The 24924-nt window shown below is 35.1% G+C and overlaps 1 protein-coding gene across 1 annotated transcript; it reads left to right on the top strand.

Moving 5' to 3' along the window:
* Nucleotides 1–456: 456 nt before the first annotated feature.
* LOC149571161 (uncharacterized) lies at nucleotides 457–24604 on the top strand. The gene is made up of 3 exons (XM_089812729.1): nucleotides 457–689; nucleotides 14690–14898; nucleotides 23986–24604. Exons 1-3 carry the CDS (start codon nucleotides 588–590, stop codon nucleotides 24242–24244), a joined length of 570 nt encoding a protein of 189 aa, XP_089668855.1. The 5' UTR covers nucleotides 457–587; the 3' UTR covers nucleotides 24245–24604.
* Nucleotides 24605–24924: the final 320 nt, after the last annotated feature.

The following is a 24924-nucleotide window of genomic DNA, read 5'->3' as shown; positions in this document are numbered from 1 at the left end:
GAATAGATTAAAATGTAAATTGAAGAATGTGCCCTTGGGTAGAGAGTGATTAATAAGAAATAGAGCATCCAAAACTATAGTCCCGGGGGACTAATAATTAAATGAAAATGGCTCAACTTTCCACCTCACCTAGTGGAGATGCACAAAACTTTCAAGACTTCTTGACACTTGGGAAGCTCCTTTCCCCATTTCACAAGTTTTGTTTGCACCGAAAAATCATTATATAAAACAAACAATAAACTCTTATTGGCCATGAAGCCCAGCACAAACGATGAAGACAAACTTGACTTCGTGGCATCAAATTTCTCATCGACATTAAATTCTTTCCATTTGTACAGTCACTCAATATATTTTAAATATTAAGCATTATTTAATATTTTTATACATTACATTGTACAAGGCGCGTAAAGCTCTGATAAAGATATATAAAGCAACAGGTGGAAAGCATAGGAATCTGTGCTCCCTGCGCTCTTTCAGTTCATTCGGCGCGATTTTGTGTGATAATATTTTCTGTTTGAAGGGGTTTTTACCGCATTGGCACAGGTTCGAGTCGCAGAGGAGCGGATCTGGTGGTTTGCCTTGCAGAAATGGCAGAAGGGAAGACATCTTTGCTGGTGTTCATACTTCTAGTCTTGCTTCACCTCATTGCATTTGGTTTCGCCATAGCGGCTGAGCGCAGAAGAAGCATTGTAAGTTCTCACTCTCTGCATTGCTTTCCATTTGTGCAATCTCGCGGCTTTCATGTTTCTCGACAAGATTTAGCTGTTTGATGCTTGCGTGCTTTAGCGAGTAATGGGTGTTTTGCTTTTGTTTACTTTTTCCTCTCTCCCCATCATCTGATGTGAATCTCTCCTTTGGGATGTGTTCGTCACTGCTATCTAGCCGTGACTATATTTTGCTCCTTTTGAAATAGTGCACTTTGCGCTCCTTATGTGGTACTCGTGAGATTTGAATTTAATCAGGATATAAAGCTACAAATAGGTAATTTTTGAAAAATATCTTTGGTTTTAATTCACTTTCTATAGTTGGTCACAAAAATTCTTCTGTTTTAATTCAAATCGCTATGTTCAAGATTTTTGGAACTCTTCATTTTTAGTTGCAGAAAGTACTTTTTCCTTGTTTCTTTTGTAATGTATTGCAGGAATATCAGCTCTTTTTTCCGTTTCAGTTTTTAATTTTTTCCAAGGGGGTAAGTTCTTCCACATTTTCAGTCTGAATTTTTATATATTTGGGAAACCATTCCTTTAAAAGGTACAGAGCTTAGATACTTCCTAAAAGCGACCAGGAACCTATACTGGGGCTCGTAAATTGGGTAGGCTGCGAACAATTTGTTGCAAGGCCTCATGTAGCTGCTAGGCTTATTTTGTCTAACGGCCACTGCTTAGTAATTTTAGGATTATTTTGGGCAACTTATGGTCCCATGCAGCTGCTAATATTGCTGCCAACCATTTTATTATTAAATTTTTATATAAAAATTAGAGAGAAAATTTAGTGATAAAAAAACTAAAAATAAAATTTAGAAACAAAAAGGGAGAGAAGTAAATTTATGATGACAAATGGAGTTTTATCAATATGCAGCCACTTTTATTTTGAGCCCCCTTTTTCTTCATAGCGTATTTTCATTCCTTAAATAGTAGCTGCTCCATAAAAATAGGAAAAGATTCAATACTATCCCTTTTCCACAATTCCACAATTCTAATTTTTCATGGGAACACTCTATTGCTTAAATTTTAGCATAAAATAGAGTTAAGCAGCCGGATGGGAACATGGTGTTAAAACTATTTTTCTTGTTTTTCGGTTTTCTTCGCTAGGGCCTGTAAGTTGAAAGGCCATCCTAGGATTTATCTTGTTAATTCATATATATTTAATTCTAGGCGTACTGTATACATGTTTTCGTAAGGTATTGTTTAAGTATGTAGGAGCTGGCCACCCCTCACCCATTGTATTAGATGATAGATTTCATCAAATGGTCAATTCCTCTGCCACCATATTAATCTAGACACCAGTTGCCTGAATCAGAGTTTCATAAATCTCATTTCTTTTAAGTTATAAACACTAGATTATATTCGAGCAAGATAAGTGATTCTAATTTTTATTACCTTTCAACTTCTTTTTATTTCTCTCTGTTTATTTCTAGCTAATCTGCTGCTATTAGTTTCTTCTGGATTGTGTATAAGGATAGTAGTCTTTAACATATTGCTCTATTTTCTTGGTCTGTGGATTCCATTGAAATGGAATGACAATACGAATCCTTCAGTTATTTTCTAGTTTTATTTTATTCTATAGTTTATTGCTCTGAACAAAATGTTTCATATTACATAAAAGCAGCTGAAATATCCACATTAGCTTAACAGTAGGGTCACAAGAAACTTTCCTGCCTTTAAAAGCAGATAAGGAAACCATCCAGGGTTGAGACCCGATGGGAAAATAATTGACATCTTCATTGAAACATAATGGTTTCAATTAACTGTCAAAACGGAGTTCTGTTGGATTTCCTTAGGCTGAGTCTTGAAGTCTATTCCTAAAATATCGCTGTTCAACTATACCTAAAAAATTGCTAAATAGTAAGGAGATTGTGCAGCTATCTTCAGTCATTGACTAAAGTGGACCTATTAATCAAAAGCAAGCTAAATCTGAACTAAAACTATCTCAAAATCTCCTCACAGAAGGATTTTTCCAAATAATTTGCTTGGTTTAATTCATGTTTTGCGAAAGTAGTGCAAGAAGAGTCAAAAACTTTGACTTTTTGGAGTCTAGTTTTGACCAGTATGCCTTGACAGATCTGTATCCATTCCAAAATCCTTTGTACGAAGGAGGCTCTTATTTTTAAAGGTTACCGACAGCGTCTTTTGTATATTGGTACAAGTACCGTACTCTGTTTTAAGCAAGGGGATGAATTTGGCATCTAACAAATAGCATTATCATTTTTTGAAATATGTTTCCTAGTTCAGTTTATTGCTGTCCTAAGGAAACAAGATCGAACAGATATGTTTTCCAATGAGGCTAGGGGCTTGGTATAAGAAAAGGTCAGAAAAAAGAGCATATATTATACTTTTGATCATAGCTTTTATTTCAGACTTCATAATTTGCTTGGTGACTTAACTAACCAGGAAAATCTGTATTAAGAAGAAAATTATGGTATGCTAATGATAATTGCATTTTGGATGCTAATAATAGTGTTTTTTTAGATGACAGAAGAGATAGTAAAAGAGCATTGAGACTGATTAAAGTGATTGGTATTTATAATGGAAATATTTGCAAACCTTGCATTTCTTTGTTGGCTTTGCGCTTACAGATGACTTTCTCTATTATAATATATAGTTGTATTTGATGTTAGACAAATTTAATTCTTTTTGTATTTGTTACGTAGTTGGGTTGAGAATCTACCAAAGCAAACCCTTTCCTTCTCAGTACTGATTCAATTCCCATGACCAAAGCACTAAACACTATGAAATGGATGAATTCACAGCCTCCTAATTTGCTATGATCTTGCTCACTTCATATTCTCTTGCAACTCATCGGTAAAGTTTATACGTAACACATTTCCACTTCTGTACCTTGTACAATGGAAGCTAATTGAATGTTCTTCCAACTTGAGTGTGATAGCAAAGTTGTCTGATATAATCACAGAATGGATAAACTAATAAAGATCAAATAACAGCAACACAAGGGAGCCATGACCCCCTTATTTCTCTGGAGAAACTTGAATACATAGAAATCTCCAGCAATAAAATCTACTAAATGTGTAATTTTACAATATCCCATCCCCTAGTCCAATTGGAATCCCAAATCAATATGCCATATGCTCTTACTTGCAATTGTTTGGGGCAACTAAGTGGTAAGATGTTTAAAATGATCATCCGTGCACCAGCCAGCATCATCCACACTCCAACTAACTGATTAAACCTCCAAGCAATCCTCATCTCAGTCCAATATCTCTGGTAATGGGAAATGAAGGATTTTATATTTATGACCTTATCGGCATTTATTGCGTGTTCCCAACACTTCAGTCATATGTCAGGTATTGTTGGAAAGGTCACATGGATGGTACATCATATTGTTAATTCTGGGCTAGAATATAAGCCCAGATGCCACGTATGAGAATCGTATGCTTCACTGACACTTCCTTTACTTGCACATTCAATTCTGGTGAAACTGGTGGTTCCCAACAGCTCATGGTTATGAAACCTTATAGGTGATTAGGAAACTATTCCTTTCTTGATGAAATTACCACTTTCCAACAGGCTTGATTACAAAAATTGCTTCTTTGCAACAAATTTTGTTCTCCAGCTTCTGGAAGACATAAATTTTGCACGCAGAACTGAAACGGGGGTGCCTTTTTTTTGAAGTGTAATTTTTTCAGAGAAAACTGAATCTGTGACATTATTAAAGTTTAGATACCACCATTCTCGTAAGTACTGTTTTTGCTCTTTTTAGCCTGAGATTGTGATTCAACAATGAATAAACTTTTGGCAGAGTAATTCTGGTTCAGTGGTTGGTATTTGTTCTGGCAGAGAGAATATGCATTGATTTTGTCATGCAACTGCATTTATGAGGCAAACTGTGGCCAAAACCATTAATTTGACTCTTTCTATTTGTCAATGCCTGGCTTGAGATGTTCCATACCATCCTAAACCCTCTCTGGTACTGAACTCTCTGATTCTGTATTTAGCAAAGTAACGTGACTCGGACCCGGCTCGGACTCAGCAAGGGTAACTTGACTCCTGACCTGGCTTGGACTCGGTAGTGACTCGGCGGTGACTCGACAAAGTGAAAAAACCTCAAAATTTTGAGATTTTTTAGGATTTAAAGAACATTCCATGCACCCATTATTGAATAAAGCTTAAAGACACAATAACATCATTAAATAGAAGATAATTTGATCATAATGCACATACTTAAAAGTCAAACATACATCGATTACATAAGTACAATACTACAAATGTAAATTGCTATATACTATATTACTAGTAACTAAATAGTAGCTGAAGGAAATATTATAAAAGTAAAACATAGAATCATATATAAAATGATAAATCCATGCAACCCATCAAAATATATATGTATTATGAAATCCAACACATCAAGATTCAATAGTCATCATCAGATGTTCCAAATTCTGATCATATTTTAAGTTAAACAAAAAGTTAAAACAAGACTATAGCTATGGCTCCTAGTTGGAGTCCTCATCATCATCCTCATCGTCATCGTCATCCTCATCGTCATCCTCATCCTCATCCCCAACCTCAACCTCAACCTCAGGCTCTATGTAATCTATAAAATGCCTCTTAGTAAGGCGTCTAAGGTGGGTCCTGGATGACTGATTAGCCATAGCATCAGCTTGTGAGGTGCCTCTAGGATCAACTATAGTCTCTGGCTCTGCCAATGCCTGTGAGGTGCCACTAGGATCAACTGTAGTTTCTAGCTCTGCCAATGCCTGTGAGATGCCACTAGGAACAACTGGAGCTCTCTGGTCCTGTGCTGCCATAGTCATAGCCTCAGCCTCAGTCTGGTCCTCTCCATCGGCCTGGTCAACCCACTGTAGGTCCTCATCATCAAAGACAGGATCAGTAGCCGCAATGATCCACTTAGACTCTGGATCAACCTCCTCTAGAGTAATCGGAGAGGTGTCACTATCCAAAATCTCCTTGGTCCTAATGTGCAGGTTGTAATGCACAAAGACTAGCCTCTTCATTTTCTCCACAGACAAGCTGTTACGCCTCTTTGAATGGATGTGCTTGAACATGCTCCAGTTGTGCTCACATCCAGAAGCACTACTTGGCTGGCTCATGATGTGGATGGCGATTTGTTGAAGGTTTTTGGTTGAATGCCCAAACATTTGCCACCATCTATCTGAATTTTGAAAAAAGGAAAAGAAAAAAATATTAGACTCATTTCAAAATTTGAACTTTAAAGCTAGAAATTTAGAAATTAGATTGTACAAGGCTTAAGTTGCAATTTTTACTTGGCTGCAATTTTGTATGACCTTTGCAAATTTGACTTGAAAAAATGTGCCCTGATGCATTATTATATGCATCCATCTCAAGCAATATATCTGTGGCATTAGTGGTCATCTTCGATATCACAGTTTATAGGCCACTAAGAACCTCCTCATCTGTCTTGAAATCTTTATGGAAATGGTATGCCGGATTGAGGTAATAGGTTGCTGCGTGGATGGGCCTATGAAGTTGATTTTGCCATCTCCTATCAATTATGTCCCAAATAGAGCTATAGTTTTCCTCAACTACTACATATTTGGCCTTAATAGCCTCCTTGGCCCTATCCATGCCCTTATATATGTAGCCCATAGAGGGCTTCTCCCCATCAACAACTCTTAGGGGGGCTACAAGGGGCTTAGTGATCTACAAAACAATTAAATAAAAAACAATTTAGTGAATGATGAAACTTTGCAAAGTTGCACAATGAAAATAAAACAAAAATATGTATGAGATAAATTAATTTATTAAATTTTAAGACTTAAGCTTTTAAAATTTAAAATTACCTCCACAATCTTCAAACATGGCTCCCAAAAACCTTCATCATCATAAATGCATTTTGTTGCATCTATCCCTGCAGGGGTGGTGGCAAAGGAGGAGGAACTCAATTCTGGACCAACAAACATGCACCTCAAAGCTAACCTTGAATTCAACAAGAATTTTAGTGTGATAAAATCAGAGGCAAATCTTGTGATACCAGGACGAGCCAACTTCTTTCCCTTCGTGTATTGCCTCATAGTGTTGAGGACCAAGGCATGATTATAGATGAACTTAAAAAGATTTTTGGCTTTGGCAACACATGATTTCACCCATTCAAGCTTGCCAATATCTAAGCTCTGTAATTTAGTGAATGTCCTCTCACATGAGGTTGATGTAATGGGCCGCACGTGGAGTCCAAAAGATTCTTGGGTGTCTCTTCATCAAAAGTTTTCTTGCAGCAATTTTAAATTAGTTATTAAACAATAAATTTTTTTGATGTATTAAAAAACTTACAATTTTCAAAATTTAATGAAAAAATAATATTTTTTTTTTAAGAACTTAGAAAGTTAGAAGTTAAAATTTTACTTGCAGCAACATAATTAGTTGCATTATCAGTCACCACTTGGACAACATTCTCTTCCCCCACCTCCCTTATGACCTCAATAGCCTCACATAAGAATTTTGCATTTTTCACACGTGAGAAAGCATCTATAGACCTCAAAAATATGGTGGATCCTGAAAGTGAAAATTAAACAAAATAATTATCATTCAAGAATCAATAGTCAATAAAACAAAATTTTCGTTATTCAATAATACATTAAATTTTAGACTTCAAGAAGTAGAGGATGATGAATTACCTCTGCTAGAAACAAGTTTTTTTAGGAGGGTCCTATTCCTCTTATCTGTCCATCCATCCGTCATAATGGTACACCCCTTTTGGCTCCAAATCTTTCTATGGTCCTCCAACTCAAGTTTCATCTCCTCAACCATATCTAGTAAGAGGGGGCCACTCAACTCATCTTCAGTGGGGGCTTTAAACTCCGCACCACAAATGGAAACTGCACCAATCATCCCCTACTAATAACGAGTCCTGTTACATTTATAAAAACATTTTAATTAGCATATTTCAAATTTTCAACATCAAGTTAAAAACTTAAAAGTATAAAATTGAATTTAAATTTTAAAACTTAAAAGTTTAGAACGTAAAACAATCCAATATAAATGAAGTTGAAGTACTTGGCTGTTATAAATGGAATGTTGCAGAAAAACCAAAAATTGCAAATTGCTCTTATTCCAGCTTCATGGATCTCCTTCTTCCAGCCCAAGCTCTCAATTGAGGGTTGTGGATTAGGAGTGGAATGCGGTACAAAAAAATTGTCCAACCTCGATTTTCTGACTCTAGGACGAAAGGTAAAGCTAGTATTACTAGAAGGGGCAGTAGCCGCAGCACCAATAGTAGTGCAAGGAATAGATGTAGAAGAAGTACGACTAGTAGAAGCACTAGGACGATAGGGGGGAAGGGAAGAACCTTCTCCAACACAATCTACTGACTCAAAAACATTTCCAGATGAGTGTGGAAGGGAATTGGAACCAATCTGAGATAGCTTTGCTAATTGTTTTTTTTTAAATTCTTTTTCTTGTTCATATTTTTCTAAGGCAACATAACAAAAATGTTGAGCCTCAACAGTTGCAGCTCTACAAGGTTCAACATCATAACCATGTATGCCAACAATATGGTATTTCAATCTATTTATCCCCCCACTATTAATGATTTTACAAAATAGGTATTTTGTTTGAGTTCTAGCTCTACCCGAAAACTCTATGGTGTACTTCCAACACTCATCTTTTTCATTGCCTTTAGAGAGCTTGGGTTTTTTTTTACCTACAAGAGCCATTATGAGTAAGGAAAAATGTAAAAGTTGCTACAATAAGACATTTTAGACCAAATATTACCATTTAAGCATTGTATTTTATGAAGATTTAAAGTTAAAAGAAACCCATAAACATACTAAAAAAATTCATCCGAAAAATCCATAAGCATAGAGAAAAAAAATTTAATTTTTAAAAAATCAACTCTTACCTCTTTTAAAAGCTTTGGGAAGTGTTGAGAAGAGCTCTTATAAACTCCTTAATGATCTAAATGCAAGCTCCAATGTCACAAATGCAAGTTTTTCTCCTCTTCCTTCCTCTCTATTTCTCTTCTTCCTCTCTCTCTCTTTCTTCTTCTCACAATAGAGTGTTATGAAAGGCCTTTTAGGGTTATAAGCATAACATAGAACCAAAAAAAAAAAATCATTGTTTGTATCATATTTTAACCCAATCGAGCATTTGCTGTCACGGCCAGGTCAAGTGGCTTGTGACCCGTGAGTCATGATGCGACTCGCTAGTCACGTCACTTGACCTGTCGTCCCCGGGTCACAGGTCATTTTGACTTGGTAGGCCGGTGGTGACTTGTCCGACTCGCGGCGAGTCACGTTACTCTGGTATTTAGGGAACTTATTTTGGATCACATCCATACAAATGGTGCAATGCCAGGAAATTATATTGGAGAAATAAACCAAAAAATAACATTTAGGTCCCTTTCCATCATGCTGAACATGATCTAACTTGTAGAAACACATCTGGGTGTCTATACATGTCTCTGGGGTTTTGAAAATGGTTTTAATGATGTAATACAAGAGGACATGCGTGACTACTGCTTTCATTTAAACATAATTTATATTCATGATATAATCTGAATTGCATTGACAGTTGGGTGGGTGATGAACCACTTTGGTGGATTCAGGAGATGTCTAGAACTATCTACTATCAAGTCATTTTAGCTGATTATTTATTATGGAGAATTAAAATGTTTTACCTGAGTTGCCGATTTGGATGCGAATTACAAAGCGGATTTTGGAAGCAGATATGGGATGTGGGGATTTGTTTTTTTTGGATGCAGATGCGAGAGGAAATGTGTGTCTATATATATATATATTATATATACTTTCAGATGTGATTGAATTAACTGATAAAAAAAAAACAAACAATATTTTCTTGTCTTTTGCAAAAGATGGAAGCCACTTGGCCATGTGGAAGATATTTGTTTAGAATTGCAGTGCCATAGCTTGGGCTACAAGCATTAGCAATGATAACCTTATGTTCTACTATGGATTGAAATAGAACTAGGATAATGGAAAATGAAGGTGCTTTGAATGTGTTGCGATCATGGAGTTGTAGAATACCAGTGACTGGAGTAAACTCTAAGGCATGAGACATCTTTATTTCTACTATCAAAACTTTTCCAAACTATCAATGGACCTAGATTTCAACTTTTCATGCAACTAGAAGGTTTAAATTCTATGAAAACCCATCTGCTTTGCTTTGACAGGTTATTTATAAAGAACTCACGACACTGGTTTCTAACTATCTCATAGATGCGCCTAGATGCGATCGGAAGCTAGCCATAGGCTCCCAGACGCCATTGGAAGCTGATCGGAAGCTAGCCGTAGGCTCCAAGATGCGTTTGGAAGCCAAAGCTTGGCTTCTAGACACATCCTGGAGCTGCGGCTAGCTTCCGGCCAGCTTTCGTAGGGCTTCTTGACACATCTAGAATCTGTCCGCATTGTGTAACGCCCCGCTAAGGGATCCAAAAGAAATAACCTAAAGTTTTACTAAGTTTAGTAGCATTTTTTTTTAACAAGAAGAATAACATACACATCAAACACATAGTAGCGAAAGCAATAACATACAATCAACTAAAAGCATACATAACAGGTTACATTCCTTAAGGATCCCATAACGTTGAATCCCATAACGTTGAATCACATTTAAATTTAACTAATACTAACTCTAACAACTACCACATCTATATGAAAGAATAATTAAAAGTCCAAAGTCCATTTAAATAATATACATTTGTTTTGAATGCCTCTTGGCAAATTAAATTCAGAATGCTTAATCATCCACTGTACATGTCACAGGGTATGAAAGGGCTAAAAGAATATACATATGTAGAAATAAAAATACATCATCCTCCTCGGATCCATGATACAAAGTACAATAAAATAAATGAAACCATCCATCATAAAAGATATAAACATCCATCATAAAATGTATAAACATCCATCATGAAATATAGCCATCCATCATAATGATACATAGAAAGAACGTAAGGAAATGCAGACAAGAATGCTCCAGCTACGGTGACTACACACGGATCTCAATGGTAAGAGTAAAAAAGCACTACCACCCAACTACGTGGAACCTAAATGGCCCACTCCCACCACGCTGAGAAGATAGTCTCAAGTCCCAAACAGGGTATCAAACAACATATCAAAAGTACACTCAAGTCTAGGAAACCCTAAAAGCAATCTAACACAAAGATTCTAAGATAGATCGACATCTAATTCCCAGAGGCACACAAGACATGTATGAAACTTACTATGTAAGTGTGCGAGTGTCATCACACGAATCAGGCTAGAATTACCTTGGTAGTCTTAGGACCTCGGCCCCCGAGTGATCCCTATGCAGCCACTAGTATCCTCTCGTATTGACTAGGCATATTACGGATGCAATGTCACAAGTAAGCGTTCTCTCTACTCCCATTGTAGTCTGTACTAGCACTCGAGGCATGGGCGAGAACATACAAAGACTCTTATTAGGTTCATTTTAATTCCCATTAAGTGTAATGTTTTCACTTATTAAACAACTTACAATGAATTACCCTGGGAACCACTTAGGGCCTCGACCCCCATTGCAAGCCACTTTTCGACGATACATATAGATAACCTACCCTAGGCTCATAAAAGTACAAATCAATAATCATATAAAAATCACCTCAGTCATACACAAGTGACTGGAAAGCATCAAAAGATAATCCACAATAATCACATCCATTCTCTACGAGTAACTGGAAAGCATCCCAAAATGAATCACATTACCCATGGGTTCCTAACGAGCAATTGGAAAGTATCCCAATAATACTGATCAACGACTCAAAATGGTTAAGTCAAACATGTCACAACATGACATCACCAAGAACAAAGCATTCAAAACACCTCAGTCTTATCAAAGTGACTGCAAAGCAATCCAAATATAACTGATCGAGGACTCATAAATGGTTAAGTCAAGTAAGTCATGCATTCACCTCAGTGTCACACAAGATCATTGGAAAGCAATAACGAACAGTAAATACAAACATATCATAAAACATACCATCACATTACCATGGTTGGGTTAAAAAAGATTGAGATAAAAAAAAATCATAACATTACAATCACATAATTCCCAAGCCTCTGGTAAACGTCCTAAACTGGTCAAAGCTAGTTCAAACCTGAAACCTCAAAACACAGACAACACATAGAAATAGAGTAGACTAATAGTTTGATTGATTTGTAATCACACAGTTAAGTTAAATAGTAAAGTTTTTAGTTTCTATTTCCAATACAAGTTGTCGAATAGATAAGAATTACAATTTTACCCTTGCAATTAAACTCTTTCTCGTTCTTATAATTAGAAAATCATATCATGACTTAAAAGTAATAATAATCATTTATTACATTATTAAAATAATAATTATCGATTATTAAATAAAATAACCCCAATTTCATTAATCATCAAATTATTAAATATTAATAACAATAAATATAATTAACATCGTTAAGTGATATTTATTGTTAATTCAAGTTAATTTCAATAATAATTTAAATTACTAAATTAATAAAAATTAATTAACAAAGAATAATGTCTACTTATCTTCCAACAAGACTTAATCTTAGTTTTAATAAAGCCTATAATAATTCTGATTTCATCAAGTACTCCCGTCTATTAATTAAACTTAATTTAATTTTCATAAATTAAAATAATTAATAGTTGTAGAAAAATAATTATCTTAACCTTTTATTAATTATTTATATAGAAGGTAATAGTATTAATAAATTTATTGACAAAATTTATTAATTAAATAAAGATTTAAAATTTAAATAATATTAATTAATAAACAATTAAAAAAACTATATTAAATTAAATTATAAAAAATATATAAAAAAGTAAACATTATAATAATGATTATATAAAAAAAGAAGTCCTTTTTTTAAAAACCTTACCTTCAGCCTTAAAAAGGCCTCGGCCTCCCTACCTTTGCCATAGGGTCTGCCGTGACAATACATAGTACTGTCGTTGCTGCCAACCCTGCGTTAGCGGCAGGAGCCGAATGAAAAAAGAACCGCGAGGGGTGGGGGGGGAGGTGGGGTAAAACCCCCTCCCTCCAATATATATATATATATATATATATATATATATATATATATATATATATATATATATATTTATAAAGAGTTGTATTATAAAACATAATCGACCAACCACCCTTCAAAACTTGATAAAATATTTATCAACTTAAATAATAATAATATTTAGCATTTATTGAAAAAATGATCTCTAAATATATTATTATTAAATTATATAAATATTATCACATTTTAAATTTATTCTTATAACTTTTATCTTCAAATTTATTTCTTTTTATTTAATTAATTTTCCAATTAATTAAATATAATTAAATATTAAAATATCATAAAATTTTTCCATTCAATGAAATCATTAATTTAATCTTTTAATTAGACTTAATTTATAAATTTTTTACCAAAGACTCATAAAACAAATTACAAAAACCCATCATAGCAAAATACATACAAAATCAAACTTAAAGGGTTATAATTACGAATTAACGTTATTCGAGGCATTCGGAGGGTACTCGACTCAGATACTTGTCCTAATTTTCTAGGACAAATGGCTTAAAGGTTTAAGATTTGGACTTAAGAATTTATCTCCCCTCTCTTACCATTGAGATAATGCGATAGGGTATGCTCATCCTGGCAATTCAGGGAAGTCGATATTCGGTGCCTGCAACTTGCATAAAATCCACTCATGTACAAACACAATATTCTAAGCTAAACAGGCAATGGCAGAAAGTGGTGCATCGTGTCGATCTTGACTAGCAGGTGACTACGACTCCTTTCCTTAACCACATTAGAAACGCCATACATAAAGAAAACAAACACGCACACTATACACAGCAGTATGGGGTAAGTATCCATAAGAAAACACATATGATAATCCATCTAACTAATCATCATCAATAACTCAAAAACACTGAATAATCATCATGCATACATGAAGTATAGAGTACCAAGTAATCTCATCATATAATCAACTGAATCGAAAACAATATCTAATAATCTTAAAACAATGCCACTAATGATCAAGCATAAAACTGGCTTAAAAGAGTTCGGCAAAAATAGCAAAATGCAAACTAGGGGCAGGCACTATACATCGGATGCGGAAGCCTAGCCCATTCCAAATGAATTGGTAACCTAGTGTTTTACCATTGGCTGTAATGGAAGAGGACGTGCTTGACTGTTGCTTTTACTTAAAAATGATATATATTCATGATATAATCTAAATTACATTGACAGTTGGGTGGGGGTTGAACCACTTTGGCGTATTTAGGAGATGTCTAGAGCTATCCAATATCAAGACATTTTAGCTGATTGCCAACTATGGAGAATGGAAATGTTTAACCATTGGCTCTAGTGGGATGGGTAATGTAAGTTTTGGGATGAGGTAATGTAAGTAATGTAATATTCCATACTTGGTATGGAATATTAGATAATATATCATTGATTGGCTAGTAAAGCTTCTGTAGGAAATGCCATGCTTTATTATTGGGTATAAAAACTGCCATAGGATGACAAGTATTAATATTTAGAAAAGTCTGGAATGACAATTTTCCTAATTTATAGTTTGGTCTGCAGTAGTACTTTGCTGATGACTCCTGAAAATTATACCCAAGTCTGGAATGACAATTTTCCTAATTTATAGTTTGGTCTGCAGTAGTACTTTGCCGAGGATGTAAGGTTACGAATAGTTTTAGTGATGACGCCTGAAAATTATACTCAAATTAATTGGAAGACAAGTTGATGCCAGAAATTGAGATGTTGATCTAGTCAATAAAATAAGTTGAATGCATTGCGTATAATTTTTCATTTATTCATTATTTTTCTGCTTCTAATTTCTTTTTCTTTGTCATTCATTTTGAGGTTGGTTTTGCAGTTACATTTAATATGCATTGATAAGTCTGTTCTAATGGCCATTTTCTCCTTATGCATTCAAACTTGAAGAATTTATGGAATATATTCCTAACCTTTTTGTATATATTCTTTTAAATGTAGGGACATAAAGTTCCTGATGTTGTCCAAACCAATGTCACCTACTGTGTGTACGACTCAGACATTGCAACTGGTTTCGGAGTGGGGGCATTTCTGTTTCTCTTCTTGGCTGAGGGTCTGATCATGGGTGTGACAAAATGTATGTGCTGTGGAGGTGCACTTACTCCGGGTGGATCTCGTGCATGGGCTATCATCTATTTTCTCTCTTCATGGTAGATTTCTATCTCTTAAGTTTTTTTAAATTTGTGACCAACTCCAGGTGTTTGCATTTGACTTGAAGCTTATTCCTAAGTTTATTTCTTTCTTCTAGGTTCTTTGTTTGGTTGTTAGTAATGAATTTTTTTGACATTGTTGATAAAGGGAGCTGATGGTTCTAGAAGATTGTAAAGTAATATTATATTCCAATATAGCAGCTTAAGGGCATATGTTGACATGGTTTTGCCAGATATAAGAGAAAAATTAAGGACATCCTCTTACTAGTAGTTGGTAGACAATATAGGAATGGTGGTTTCTTGTTTCAAATTACTGAATAAATGAGTTAAACAATTTCGAAAATCAAAAAGTAATATTACCTCTTTTCTTTGGGCAATTTATGGCAATAATTGACATTTAAAATATTTAAAAACATTTTGAATCTAAGGTAAGGTGAGTTTTAATTGAATCTGGTCTCAGTGCATCATCCTTGCTCCCTTAATGAGAAAGGACATTGATTTTTTTGTTAGCTTCAATTGGTGTCAGACCTACTGAAACACTGTGATTTGAAGAAAATTTGTGAAGATTCTTTCTTTGGGAAACATTGTGAACTTATGAAAATGATCTTCATAAGGCATAACTGATGAGATGCTGACTTGCTGTTCTCATTAACCAGTCTGGCTGGGTGTTTATCCAATACAGCGAACGATGTTCGAAAATCTTGGTTGGTAGCTAATAACTTAGATAAATAGCAATATTTATCAATTTTTAAATGATCTGTGCTGTGATTGGAAATCATTGTAAGTTGGAATGTTTTGTCAATGATGCAATAATACAATAGAAGCTTCTTGTATTCTTATCTATTTCTGGGAAGTATCTGTGCAGAACCTTGGATGTTGAGAACCCATTCTCTATAGTTAGGCTGATAGGTCCTTTGATACTTATGACGCCTTTATTCAAATTTCACTGTAGAAGTTCCAGTTTAGCAGCATATCAATCTACAATAGCCTGTGAAATGTATACAGCTTTGATGATTCATTTCCAAGTGGGAAAAATATCTTCTAGTACAGATTCAGTCTAACACAGAGTGGTTGTTGATTATTGTTAATTGACTTGAAAATATAGCATCAAAGATGGGTTCTTTGCATTTTTAGAATTTCTTATGAGATGTTTGCATTTTAGAGATTTAATATAGGTCAGTAAGATAATGTCATATCCCTCTTTAGCTGGTTGAATTGCAAGCATGTCAAGGTGCTCTAAGTGCCAATTATTTGATATAAATATTCAAAGTTTAAATTAAATAACTAAATATAGATCAATAAAATAAACTAAAAAACTTGAGTTTTGAATTTTTGGTACCCCATTTTGGTCCCTATAGGATTTATTTTATATGAGCTAGGCAAAGTAGATTGAAATCTGGTAATGGTTTGGACTATTTTCTAAGCTTGTGCTGTTGGGACACTGACCCTAGTTGGCATTAAAGTCTGGCCAGAAACCCCGAGCTTGTCATATTGCATTTCCATTTAATCTGCTCTGTTTTTACATCCAAGAATTCATTTGTAACATAGCATGGGAATGTACCAGGAGTTGTGCCCTCCCATTTGGAGGTATTTTGAGAAGCAAACATCAGAAGCTGTTCTCCACAAGCCAACCTTACTGCTCAGCTCAGTGTTACTCCTTTGAAGCAGGACTGGGGCAAAAGCAGAGGAAAAGTAGACCTGCTACTACCTTTCTGCAAATTGCCGCCCCAAGAACCCTCAGAATTAGCTACATAAAAGCCTGTGTTGTGATCTTTTTGCACATCAGTCCATTGCAAATGGGGACCCTCTCTTTGTAAGACAAATCTTTTTGCAACCAGTGTTGTCTCCCAACTCTTAAACTACTTGGGTGAAATTGGCTAAGTCTGGATTTGAATGCCTGTCTTTGAATCTTTTGAAAAAACAACAAATTTGGCCAAGTATAATAGTGAATTGATCTTGTAGAAAGAAATTTTTTGAACTTTTTGACATGCTATTTTTAGAAGTTTCAATTTTTGGTATGTCTAATAAATTTTGTCCCATTGCAAATAGGGACCCCCTCTTCTTGTTGAGCAAGCCAAGTCCAATTTGTGTTGTCTCCTGATCCTTAAACTACTTGGCTGAAATTGGCTATGTCTGTATTTGAATGCCTGCCTTTGAATCTTGTGGAAAGTCAAGCTACTTTTGCTGAGCGGCCATCTGGATAATTGGAATAATATATAGTTGCCGGCCTGGCAAGTTCAAGTCCAGCTGCACCATCCCTACCGCTTCCCCTACCGTGGGTAGAGGACGTTAGAGGAAGCGGTGCTCATTATTATATAGAAAGGGTCCACCTGCCTTTCAGTGCATAACTCCAGTCATCATATCAGGCGAGAAGTATAATAGTGAATTGATCTTTCTGAGAGAATGCTTGTGAAATTTATAACTTTTTGACATATTTGCTATTATTAGAAATTTCAATTTTTGGTATGTCAATTTTTAGTAATTTTCATTGCGTTTCCAGTTGATAATTTTGTGTTTGAACAAACTTACTATTATAGTAAGCCTATTTTTGGCAAGTCAATTCTTGTAGCTAATGAACTGTGGTTGAGGAAGAAGAAAAAAGGCACCCAGTTCTATATACGGAAATGTAATTGAATGAGGCAGTTTGTCTAAAATGCATTAAGTTTGAGAATGTTTGAAAATGGAAAGGCATGATAAACTTAATAAAGTCTGAAGAAAAGTTGTAAAATGCACTTGAAGGTGGAAAGTGCTTCAAAAAGCACAAAAATGGTCAAGTTTGGAAACATTTCTAATAAGGCATGAAAAGGCTCCCAAAAGAGGATAGGACTCACTAAGTATGGGAAAATACCTTGATCCCATTCCATCAGTGTCCAAAATGGAAAATCATGAAAAGTGACTAAGTGTCAGTCTGAGAAGGTGAAATAAATGAGGAAATTGGCGAATTATGGAAGAATTCCATCTACATGCCTAATGTGTCCCAAAATGGGAAAGATAGAAAGCAAATGAAAAGAAGTGAAAGTTCTTGGAAAATCATTGTACCAGTGTAAAATTTAGCAGAAATCTTGGAAAAAAGCTGCAAAAAAGGACACTGATGGAAGAGTTCTGATTATTGAAATTTGGTTGGCTCTGAAATTTTTAAGTGTCTTCTAAAATCTAAAATCTCCATAAACTCCTGGAGATACTGAAACCATTCTCAAACATCATGACAGCATTTATATAAAATATGTATTTGCACTTAAATGTTATATTTTATATGCAAGGGAAGTTAAAAAAATGACCAAGTCATGAACATGATCAAACATAGGCAAAATCCACCATTGCCATGGATTTCTGCCCAATTGACAAAATCCTCCGTGGACATGGGATTGTGCCTGAGTGACAAAATCTTCTATAGTCATGGAATTGTCCCCAAGTATCAAAATCCTCCATTTCCAAGGAATTGCACCCAAGTGACAAAATTCTCCACATGCAAGGAATTCTTCTTCAAAGAAAAAAAATCCTTTGTAACCCCAAAAATGTGCTGAAGCATCGAAATGGCATGAAAAATGAAAAAAGGTGGGCAAGTATGGAAGGAAAAATCTTTCAAGAATGCATGCTGGTCAAATTTTGAATGTTTTGATGAACTTACTATTTTAGGAAGTTCCTATTTTTAGCGGTCTATTTCTTGTAATCATATCCCTCCTTTAGCTGGTCAACCAGAAAGCTATTCATGGCGCTTTTAAGTGATAAAGTTTTAATGTAAATAAATAAACATACAATATTACATAAATAAGAATTGAAATAAAATAAAAACTTAAATTGTGGACTTTTGGTGCCTCATTTTGTGCCGCAACGCCTCCTTACAAGTATAAATCTATTTTTTGTGAGCTGCACAAAGCAGATTAGAATTTGGTAATGATCTTGGAATATCCTCCAAGATTGTGTTGTTGCAATGCAATACTATAAACATCAATGTTTGGACAAAAACCTAGAGCTTATCTTATCAATTTGCTATGCAATTTGCATTCTTTTTACATCTAAGAATTCATGTATAACATAGCATTGATTTGTATGAAGAGTTGCACCACCCTTTTGGAGGTTTTGAGAAGCAATCACCATGAATTGTTTGCCGCAAGCCAATTCTACTGCTCAATTGAATGTTTGAAGGTCTTGAGCAAGACGAGGCGAATAGTAGATCTGGCATCACCTATCAGCATCTTGTGACCCCCAAAACCCTGAAAAATAGCCACATTCAAGGTTGCTAGACCTAGCGTAATAGTGTTTCCAAGTAGTTACGAAGGTTTTAGAATTGAAAATTATATCAACCATCATAATCTAGTGCAAATCAGGCTACAATTATCATGTAGCTCCATACTTCACTTTGGAGTTTACTAGAAAACAAGATTAAGATTTGAGGCGAGACCAAACCATCTGCTTGGCCAATGAAGGGAAAATTGATAGTGTAGTGCATGTTTTTAGATCCAATTGCTCATTCCACATGTATTACAACTCAGATAGATATGAGGGGTGGGAACGACCTTTGATTGGCACTTCTAGGTGGTCACTGTTCAGTTATTTGCTCTCTAAATTCTAATATCTACCATGACCATTTAGGTTAAAGTGACCTGAATTTTCAGCTCCAAATTTGCATTACATTAATTGGAGATTTTATGTCATGCCCAAAACTAGGGCAAAAACACACCAATAATTTTTTTAAAAGGCAATAACAACTATGTTAAGCACATACTGATATAAAATATGTTACAGAAGGATGTCAACAAAAAAAAGGCTAGTTCGGAGTCACAAGGTCTAGGCAACAATTGAGTTTCAATTACATTGCATGAGGATGTAAAGTTGGTATTCAAATATACTACATGGGTTCGAAACCCTAAGTTCTAGTGCTATAGGAACACTTAGTTTGGGTTGATTAAGTTGATTGATTAAATCATAGTTTCATGTTTAATAAGGTGTGACATCATGATCGAGGAACATTTAATTGTAACATAAGTTAGGTTTGATTTGATACCTTTACACTTAGTTCATTTTACTAGTTAAATCCCCTAGGTGTACAAATTTGCGCTTGTAGGTTAACCTATCAATACCAAGTAATACTTGGTCTTGGTTACAAACGTAACCTATTAGAACTAATCAAAACATTAATAATTACTAGTTAAATCCCCAAGGTGTACAAATCTGTGCTTGTAGGTTAACCTATCAGTACCTTAATATTTGGTCTCGGTTACAAACGTAACCTATTAGAACTAATCAAAACATTAATAATTTATCATAAATCTAAGTACGACATACAATTAATCATCTAACTTAATTTGTCTTGTCTTAGCAACCTATCTAGTCTACTTTTATCTATAACACTCTACATTAACAACCTCTAAGAATCAAGTTACTAACTTAAACCTTATATAATTAACTAATTATTATAATTATTATTTAAAATCATCCTAAAACTATTAAAATGTTTAAATCAAGTCACCAAATTATAATTCATCACTATACAAACTTGAAACCACAATATCATTGACATTGTTTATTACTATCCAATTCTAGCACTACACCTAAAAGACACTATAGCCAATAACCCTTGAAGAAAACTTTATTTAAATATCAAATTATAATTATAACATGAAAATTCATTTTGTAATATTATCATCTAATCATTCATATTAACAAACTAAACACAAATTGCTAATTCCTAAACTACCTTTACATACATACTAATTTCTAACTAACATTTAAAAAAACACTAAACAACTTACCTTTGTTACAGATGAACAAATGAAATTATTAAATAATAATTACTAAATCCTAAACTCATTAACTACAATTTAACAATTAAACAAATACTAAAATATTCCTAACTAACTTCTGCGGGGTGTCCCATCCCCCTCCAACTTGCTTCATTTTGCAAAATTTTAAATTTTTAAGTGTCCCACTAGTAAAGGGGTTAAAGGGGGAGTTTAAGACAAAGTTTATTAGGTGGATTTTTGAATAATTTTTATATGGGAAAAATAAGAAGAGAATTTAAGGAATATTCTGTCACAAAATGGGAATTAAAAGTTTTCCCATACATTTTCCAGAGAGCAAATGTATGGGAGTTATATTTTTTCTTTCTCCTTAGTAATAGGTTTCCTTTTGGAGTTTTGTGGTGACATAATGTATTAATATTATTGGCTCTGATACCATATTACAAACTAATCAGTAAAATACTTGCTTGATATTAACAAAGACCGAGAGGCCAATATATACAAAAGAGTGAACGATGTTTCCTTAGGAAACTATCGTAAAGAATGGAAACATTCTATTCTATATGCTAACTAAATATTAGAAGCATTGTAATATTTTACAATAGATTATCTATTATTGTAATAGACGCTATCTATTATCGTAATAATACCTCTGACAAGGGTTTGAGTGTAGTGTCTTGAGGGGTGGTGCTCCTCGCGAGGGTTGGTGGTATCTTTAGCAAGGTTGAGGGATGGCAACCCCGATAAGGTTTAGAATTTGCACCCCTGACATGCTTGCTATTGTGATAGTCCCCCGCACCAAGCACAATTTTAAACCTTTGAAACTTTACTGACCCTCATGGGGCATGCTATTTTTCATCATTTTATCGCTTTTATCCAAAGCTGCACGACTCCTCCAAACCTTTTTAAAAAAGCTGGACTTTTACACTTTTAGATTAGGATATTTTGGGGGTCCTGGAACCTCTCTTTCTCAATCATCTGTAACAAAGTTTTTACCTATCCCCAGCATTACCTTTCTCCAATGGTCTCCTTGACACCCAATTTAAGGATAAAAGTAGGCAGTGGCTTCTTGCAATAGGGTTTTTTGCTGACTCTTCATCTGCATCACAACATTCTCAACCTGTGATGTTGGGTTTTAAATATCAATGGTTGGTTGTAATTGCTTACTGGAATACTAATGCGTTTTTCAGCAAAACTTCCTGAACATTGCTACACATATTCCCAAAGTAGAGGTTTCCAGCTTTGTGTACATTCTTCAGATGCTCTTAAATTTCTTGGGTAGTTTCTTTTACTGACGTTTTGTACACTACAATGCCCCTTAATTTATCATCATGAGCTTTGCCAATCGATGAATCAATTTGGTACCTCTACTTTTACCCTGATTACATTTTCCCTTATTATTAATGAGCTATTGTTTTACAGACTTAGTGATTGTTTAACCTTTCCTTCCTCATCATGTTTTTAAGTTTGTGGACAAAAGTTTCTACATTCTCAATTTATCCAGAAACATTGTTGGTTTTCTCTGCATAGATCTCAGTATTAGGAACTTGTGTGTGTCTTGTTAGAAGTCGACTGTCTTTGTCAAATGCTTAAAATAAATTTTTCCCCATCGAATTTTCCTGAGGATTTGGTAGCAGCGACTCTGGAGCCTTGAGGACAGACTTAATCATTGGGACCACTGCAAACACTGCTAGCATGCAAACTATAAGGGTAATGCTTTGTTGGACTAACCGCCAACGTTCCCCTTCGAGATTCGTGACATGGCTTAACCGTCATCTGTGTTCTATAAGTCTAGTGGTTGTATTGGGCATTAACAGGTTGATCTTTTGGTGCAACGGCAATCCTAGCTTGTAACAAGTGGTATCAGAACTTGGTCACATGTTCGGATCTCCTCGGGTAACATTGAGGGGGGGGATTGTTGGACTAACTGCCAACATTCCCCTTCGAGATTCATGACATGGCTTAACGGCCTCGTGTGTTCTATAAGTGTAGTGGTTGTATCGGGCATTAACAAGATGATCTTTTGGTGCAATGACAACCATAGCTTTAACATGCTTAGTTTCACTGGTTTTTGGAGCAGAATTGTTCAGTAGACAATAGATATGTTTACCTCATCCTTGATCACTTCTAATGCTTCAGGACTACTCCCATTCATCCTAGATAGAAGTACGTGCAGTAGGTCTTGCATGATATTCTTGTTTCTTAACTCTCTGGGATTGACCAACTTTGATTTTCCCATTTCGTGGGACTCGAACTTCTCGTTCTCTATCATCTGTAACTAAGGTAAGGACTCATGCATTGGGAATACCGAATATGCGTATTGTAAAAGACTGTTAGATCTGGCTAATAATAATTTCCCTCCTTTTAATCCATTTGCAGGGTTAATTTCTTCAAAGAATGCCTCGTTGTTTTCCCAATCAGGGGATCTCGCTCTTTCTTTTTCCTGGCCCTGGGCAAGTGCCATTTAGGTTCCATGCTTTGCAATTTTTGTACCTTTCCTCTTCGATGACCTGTATATGTATCCGGTTTGCTTCCTTTTCCTTGGTCAACATGGCACTGAGATTGCACAGCTTTTGTGAAAGAGCACGGGCAGATTATAAATTTTGGTGGATATTATCAAGTTTTAAGTGTTCCAATTTTAAAGCATAGCTGCCCATCCCAGAGCTGTACAGCTACTACTCCTAGCCATATGAATTGAGTCATTTGCCTTGTATTCTATGCCCGGACCAGTGAGCAAATTTTTGACATAACATAAATAAGTAATTACAAATCATGACTTAGTATGTGAACTTGTTCATCTCAAAGATTATCAATTGAGAATGTGAGTGACTGTTGGGCAATAAAGGTTGTGCAACTGTATGCAGGTGGGTAAGTACCATGTAAAGTCTTTAACAATGCCAGAAGTGTGTATCCTTCAATTTTTGCTGTATTAGGAAGGCCAATCGCTCGAGAGAACTTGGCTATGTTATCCCCAAGAGGAGGGGGAAATCTACCAGCTTTGTCTGGTATAGGATGTCAAAATCCTCTACATTTGTCATTCTATTAGTTAATAAAGAAATAATAATCACTTCAATCATCTTCTGAATCCTGATGCAACCTGAGCAATTGTTAGCTGCAGATCAAACAATTTCTTGACACAAGCCAACCTTCACATAAGTGTTAGCCATACGCCTTGTGTCTGTGTGATTATAATTTGCAATTAAAAATGGAATTTCATAAATTTCAATGGCTTGTGCCAAGCCACTGCATTGTTAACTTGGCAGCGTGTGCCCCATATTGTATATTTTGAATTCATCACATATTTCTTCAGCTACCTGTTATCCTGAGTTTGTTGTATGAATTGCAGGTTAACGTTCCTCATTGCTGAAGCATGTCTTGTAGCTGGTGCAGCGAGAAATGCCTACCATACAAAGTACAGGAATGTGATATATGCTGACAAACTATCTTGTGAAACTTTGAGAAAAGGAGTATTTGCAGCTGGGGCAGCTTTCATAATTATTACCTTGGCTCTGAGTTTGATGTATTACACAAAATTTGCCAAAGCTAGAGATGGTGTGCGCAAGCCAATTCGTGGCCAATCTAATGTTGGAATGGCAAGCTTATAAGCAAACTTACAGAAATTCAAATTGTTCATCTAACGTTGGGTACAGGGGTATAAAATGTATGAAAGTTGCAGTGTGCTCTCTGATGAAGAGATCTTGCATTTAGTTTAGGGGTGGAATCAATCCTGATGCAATGCTGCAGTATGGGTATATATATCTTGCAAATTAGTAATACGGGCATGCCTAAGATTTGTATCTCAAAGAATTTAGCTTCAAACCTTTTATTGACTCTGGGTTTCTTGTATTTTGCTGTCCTTAACTGGCAAACATGATTGGTGATATTTATATGTTAAAACTGATCGGTAGTTTTACTGACCTCCATCTTTAATGTAGTTCGAATGAGAAATTCACAATTGTTTACTACCTTGATTCTTTTTGAGCTGACATTTCTTTTTGTGCTGTGCAAACTACTCTAACATTACACAACTTCTGAAGAGGTTGCAATACAAGTAAATTAGTGAATCTATATTCACAACAGCATTTTCTGGTCCATCATCAGAATGAACGAAAGTTTACATTTAAAGGATCCCGTTATAACAACTTTTAGAGCACGAGAAGAATAATATTTACTAAGTAATGCTTTACCACATTAATAAACAATCATCAGTTTAGGCAGTTCTTGTCGAGATTCTTAGGGTACATGCCGATTTCTATAGCTTCTCGTTGTTTTATAAAAAAACATT

This window comes from Cupressus sempervirens, chromosome 2, assembly GCF_028749045.1.
Source record: "Cupressus sempervirens isolate cs-2001-9-10 chromosome 2, ASM2874904v1, whole genome shotgun sequence".
NCBI lineage: Eukaryota > Viridiplantae > Streptophyta > Pinopsida > Cupressales > Cupressaceae > Cupressus > Cupressus sempervirens.
The sequence above is the reverse complement of the archived record's forward strand: the minus strand, read 5'-3'. Positions and strand labels throughout refer to the sequence as shown.

Excerpts from the sequence above, each read along its gene's own strand:
- LOC149571161 (XM_089812729.1), top strand. The coding sequence starts at position 588 with ATGGCAGAAGGGAAGACATCTTTGCTGGTGTTCATACTTCTAGTCTTG. Across the intron at positions 690-14,689 it reads CTGAGCGCAGAAGAAGCATT|GGACATAAAGTTCCTGATGT; the intron begins GTAAGTTCTCAC and ends TTTTAAATGTAG. Across the intron at positions 14,899-23,985 it reads ATCTATTTTCTCTCTTCATG|GTTAACGTTCCTCATTGCTG; the intron begins GTAGATTTCTAT and ends TATGAATTGCAG.